Source organism: Castanea sativa, chromosome 4, assembly GCF_040712315.1.
Source record: "Castanea sativa cultivar Marrone di Chiusa Pesio chromosome 4, ASM4071231v1".
Classification (NCBI taxonomy): Eukaryota; Viridiplantae; Streptophyta; class Magnoliopsida; order Fagales; family Fagaceae; genus Castanea; species Castanea sativa.
Window position 1 is genome coordinate 31,269,746 of NC_134016.1, and position 3,816 is coordinate 31,273,561.

At 40.3% G+C, this 3,816-nt stretch overlaps 1 protein-coding gene across 1 annotated transcript; it reads right to left on the reverse strand.

The window, feature by feature from the left end:
* Positions 1 to 3,135: 3,135 nt before the first annotated feature.
* On the reverse strand, positions 3,136 to 3,576 carry LOC142632706 (uncharacterized). The gene has a single exon (XM_075807065.1). The coding sequence runs from the start codon at positions 3,574 to 3,576 to the stop codon at positions 3,136 to 3,138; it is 441 nt and encodes a 146-aa protein (XP_075663180.1).
* Between the last annotated feature and the right edge of the window lie 240 nt (positions 3,577 to 3,816).

A 3,816-nucleotide genomic window follows, 5' to 3' on the forward strand; every position in this document is an offset into this window, starting at 1 on the left:
TTGTGTTGGATTATTGTATCTATGTGACGTAGGACAACCACATTATTTTCCAATGAACAAATAAATCACAAAATAAACCCTAGAAGTCAGCACCTAAGGGCTGCTTGAAATTAGTACCAAACAAACTGGAGTCGGCACCAGTGTGAAAGAAACACAATAATTTTATAATTCTCAAAAATGTATTACAATAATCAGAAAAAAGTTCTTAAATAGCTAACAATAAAATGCATAAAGAAACCCTAATTATTAAATGCTCAGGCTTGCTTAATCTCATGCCCAATAACTAACAGGCTCCATCCATAAGGCTACAAGTTGGATCGTCTTCTTTTTACTCTTCCTCCCATACATGCGTATAATTGGGGGCTTGTACCTTGTGTCCGCACCAACTCCCCCTAGGTGAGAAGAACTCGGCCTCATCAAATGGAAATCTGAAGAGTTCTGGTAGTACTCCAACAAGTTAGGATCCAGTCGCTGTAGCTCATCTCGAGTAATCCATGTGCAATCAAAATCTGGTCGCCCTCGCCACCGAACTAGAAAACGGTGAACTACTCAATCCCTGGTAGAAACAATCTGCTCATCTAAAATAGCATCAATAGATTATTTATGTGCATAGGGCAGATTTAAGGGTAAAGGGGGTAAAAAATAGGGGCATCAATAGGATCAAGTAAAGGCTTATCAAAAGGGGTATCGGGAATAGCTGTGGGGCTTTTATAAGCAACTAGATCCTCAATATTAAAGGAGAAGTTAATACCATAATCATGGGGAAGGTCAATGACATATGCATTTGGGCCCATTCAGTTCAATACCGTGAATGGACTGGCACTACGAGCCTGCAATTTCTTAATGGTCCCAGAGGGAAACCGTTCAGTTCGAATCTGAATCATGACATAATCCTCTACCTGAAACTTTGCATAACGCTGATGAGTGTCAGCATGAATTTTATATTGAGAATTACTTATCTGAATTTCTTTGCGAATCTCATTATGCAAATCATGAATATGTCATGCAAATGCCTTAGCAAATTCATAAATCCTAACATGTGGGGACATGGGCAAAAGATCTAAGGGCTTCCTAGGTGTGTATCCATGCACAACCTCAAAATGACTAGCGCCTATAGACCTATTGATAGAGCTATTATATGCAAGTTGGGTTATAGGAAGAATTGAATCCCAATTCCGATTGGCTTCACCCACTAAACACCGAAGGAGGTTGCCTAGACTATGATTAACCACCTTAGTTTGACCATCAGTTTGAGGATAAAATGCTGTAGAAAATTTCAATTTGGTGCCTACTAAATGTCATAAGGTCTTCCAAAAATAACTCATGAAGCGAACATCTCTATCAGACACTATGGTTTTAGGAAGACCATAAAGTTTGACAATCTCATCAAAGTAGAGTTTTGCAATCTTAGAAGCATCAAAGGTCTTAGAACATGGTAGGAAATGAGCCATCTTAGAGAAGCGATCAATAACTACTAGAATAGAATCATGCTTCCTAAAGGTGCGAGGCAAACCTAACACAAAGTCCATACTCACATCCTGCCAAGGGCGATCTGGCACAGGTAGAGGCGTGTACAAGCCAGTGTTTTGTTTGCGATGTTTGGCTAGTTGACATGTACAACACTGACCAACTATCTTGGCAGCGCCCCTCTTAAGACCAGGCCAATAGAATTGACGTTACACTTCTTCAATTGTTTTGTCTCGGCCAAAATGACTTGCAAGGCCCCCCGCATGTATCTCCCAAATTAGGAAACCTCTCACTAAAGACTGATGGATACATAACTTGTTGGCTTTGAACAAATAACTATCTTGAAGGGTATAATCATCCAGGATTGGTTGTGAGGCATTACTTAGGCTAGTGTAGAGCTCCCCAAAATCTGGGGTCATCCTTGAGTTGTTCAAACCCAGTAACCTTAACACTCATGGCTGATAGTAAAGACACCCTTCGACTTAGTGCATCAGCAACCTTATTCTCAACTCTCGCCCTATGTTTCACCACAAAGTATTAGCGTTGCAGAAATTCTACCCAACTACCATGCCTAAAATTCAGCTTCTTTTAGGAATGGAGATAGCATTAAAATTCATAATCAGAGTAGATAACAAATTCTCGAGACAACAGGTAATGGTGCCAATGCCAAAGAGCTCGAATAATGGCATAAAATTCTTTGTCATATGTGGAGTACTTTTGCTTATCATCATTCAACTTTTCACTAAAATAAGCAATTAGGTGGCGTTTTTTACTAAGTACTCCCCGTATACCAATACGTGAGGCATCACATTCCACTTCAAAAGGCTTGGTAAAATCAGGGAGACGCATGTTAGGTGTCTTAGTCATCTTTTGTTTTACCTCATGGAAAGCCTTAGTAGCAGCTTTTGTCGAAATAAACTCCCATTGTTTCATGCAGTCAGTGATGGGGGACATAATGGTACTAAACCCTTTGATGAATCGGCAATAAAAGGTAGCGAGCCCATGAAAGCTTCGAATTTCATGGATATTTTTGAGCTCGGGCCAATCCACAATCGCTTGAACCTTTTAGAGGTCGGTAGAAACTCTCTTAGAGGATACTATGAAACCTAGGAAGACGACTTTATCGGTAAAGAAAGAGCACTTCTTGAGGTTACTATATAAATTCTCCTTCCTAAGGGTAGTACAAACTTGAGTTAGGTGGTCTAAGTGTTGCTCCCTAGACTTACTATAGATGAGGATGTCATCAAAGTACACAACCAAGAATTTTCCCATAAAAGGCTTGAGCCCTTGAGTTGTCACTCTCATAAAGGTACTAGGAGTATTGGACAATCCAAAAGGCATGACCATCCACTCATATAAATCATCTTTCATCTTGAAGGCAGTTTTCCATTCATCACTAGGACGAATCCTAATTTAATGATAGCCACTTTTCAAGTCTATCTTGGAGAAGATCGTTGCTCAAACCATCATACCCAACATGTCATCCAACCGAGGGATAGGAAAACGATATTTCATAGTAATCTTTTTGATGGCACAACTATCAACACACATCCTCCAAGTTCCATCTTTCCTTGGGGTTAAGAGTGTAGGGACTGCACAAGGACTCATGCTTTCACAAACAAAACCCTTCCTAAATAGTTCTTCTACTTACCTTTGTAACTCAGCATATTATGCAGGGCTCATTCTATAGTGAGGCAAGTTTGGTAGGGTTGCTCTGGGCACAAAATCTATGGCGTGTTGTACGTCACGCATAGGCGATAAATGATCGGTGAGTTCCTCAGGGAAAACATGTTTAAATTCTTGGAGCACTGACTTCACTTCTTCAGGTTGCTCTTCACAAGTCTCTCCATGAAGTTCCTTGGCAACTAAGACAAACACAATGGATTCTTGAACTGCTACCCTTTCAAATGCCTTTGGGCTTATGATGTTTAGACCTTTCGCCTTCGGCACTTCTGGCTTCTTGCTCATGTCGATTGGCTTGGGTTTCAAACGATTGAGCACAATCTTCTTATCTTCAAACATAAATGAGCAATAATTGGATCGCCCATGAAGGGTGACATCCAAATCATAAAGCCAAGGTCTATCTAAGATAATATGCCCTACATCCATGGGAAATACGTCACACCATATTTCAGCCTTGTAGGTGAGGAATTGAAGTGAGACAACACATCTTTTTTTTATGGCTATAGAGGAAGTATCCACCCAAGAAACTTTATATAGGTTAGGGCGTGGGATTAATTTCAACCCTAGGTGGGAAACAACGCTAGAGGACACCGCATTAATGCAACTCCCACTATCGATAATAACCTTGCAAGTTTTGTCTCCACACTTAGTGTAAGTTTGGAAGAT

Bases quoted from the DNA above. Each gene is read 5' to 3' on its own strand.
- LOC142632706 (XM_075807065.1), bottom strand. From the start codon at position 3,576: ATGGATGTAGGGCATATTATCTTAGATAGACCTTGGCTTTATGATTTG.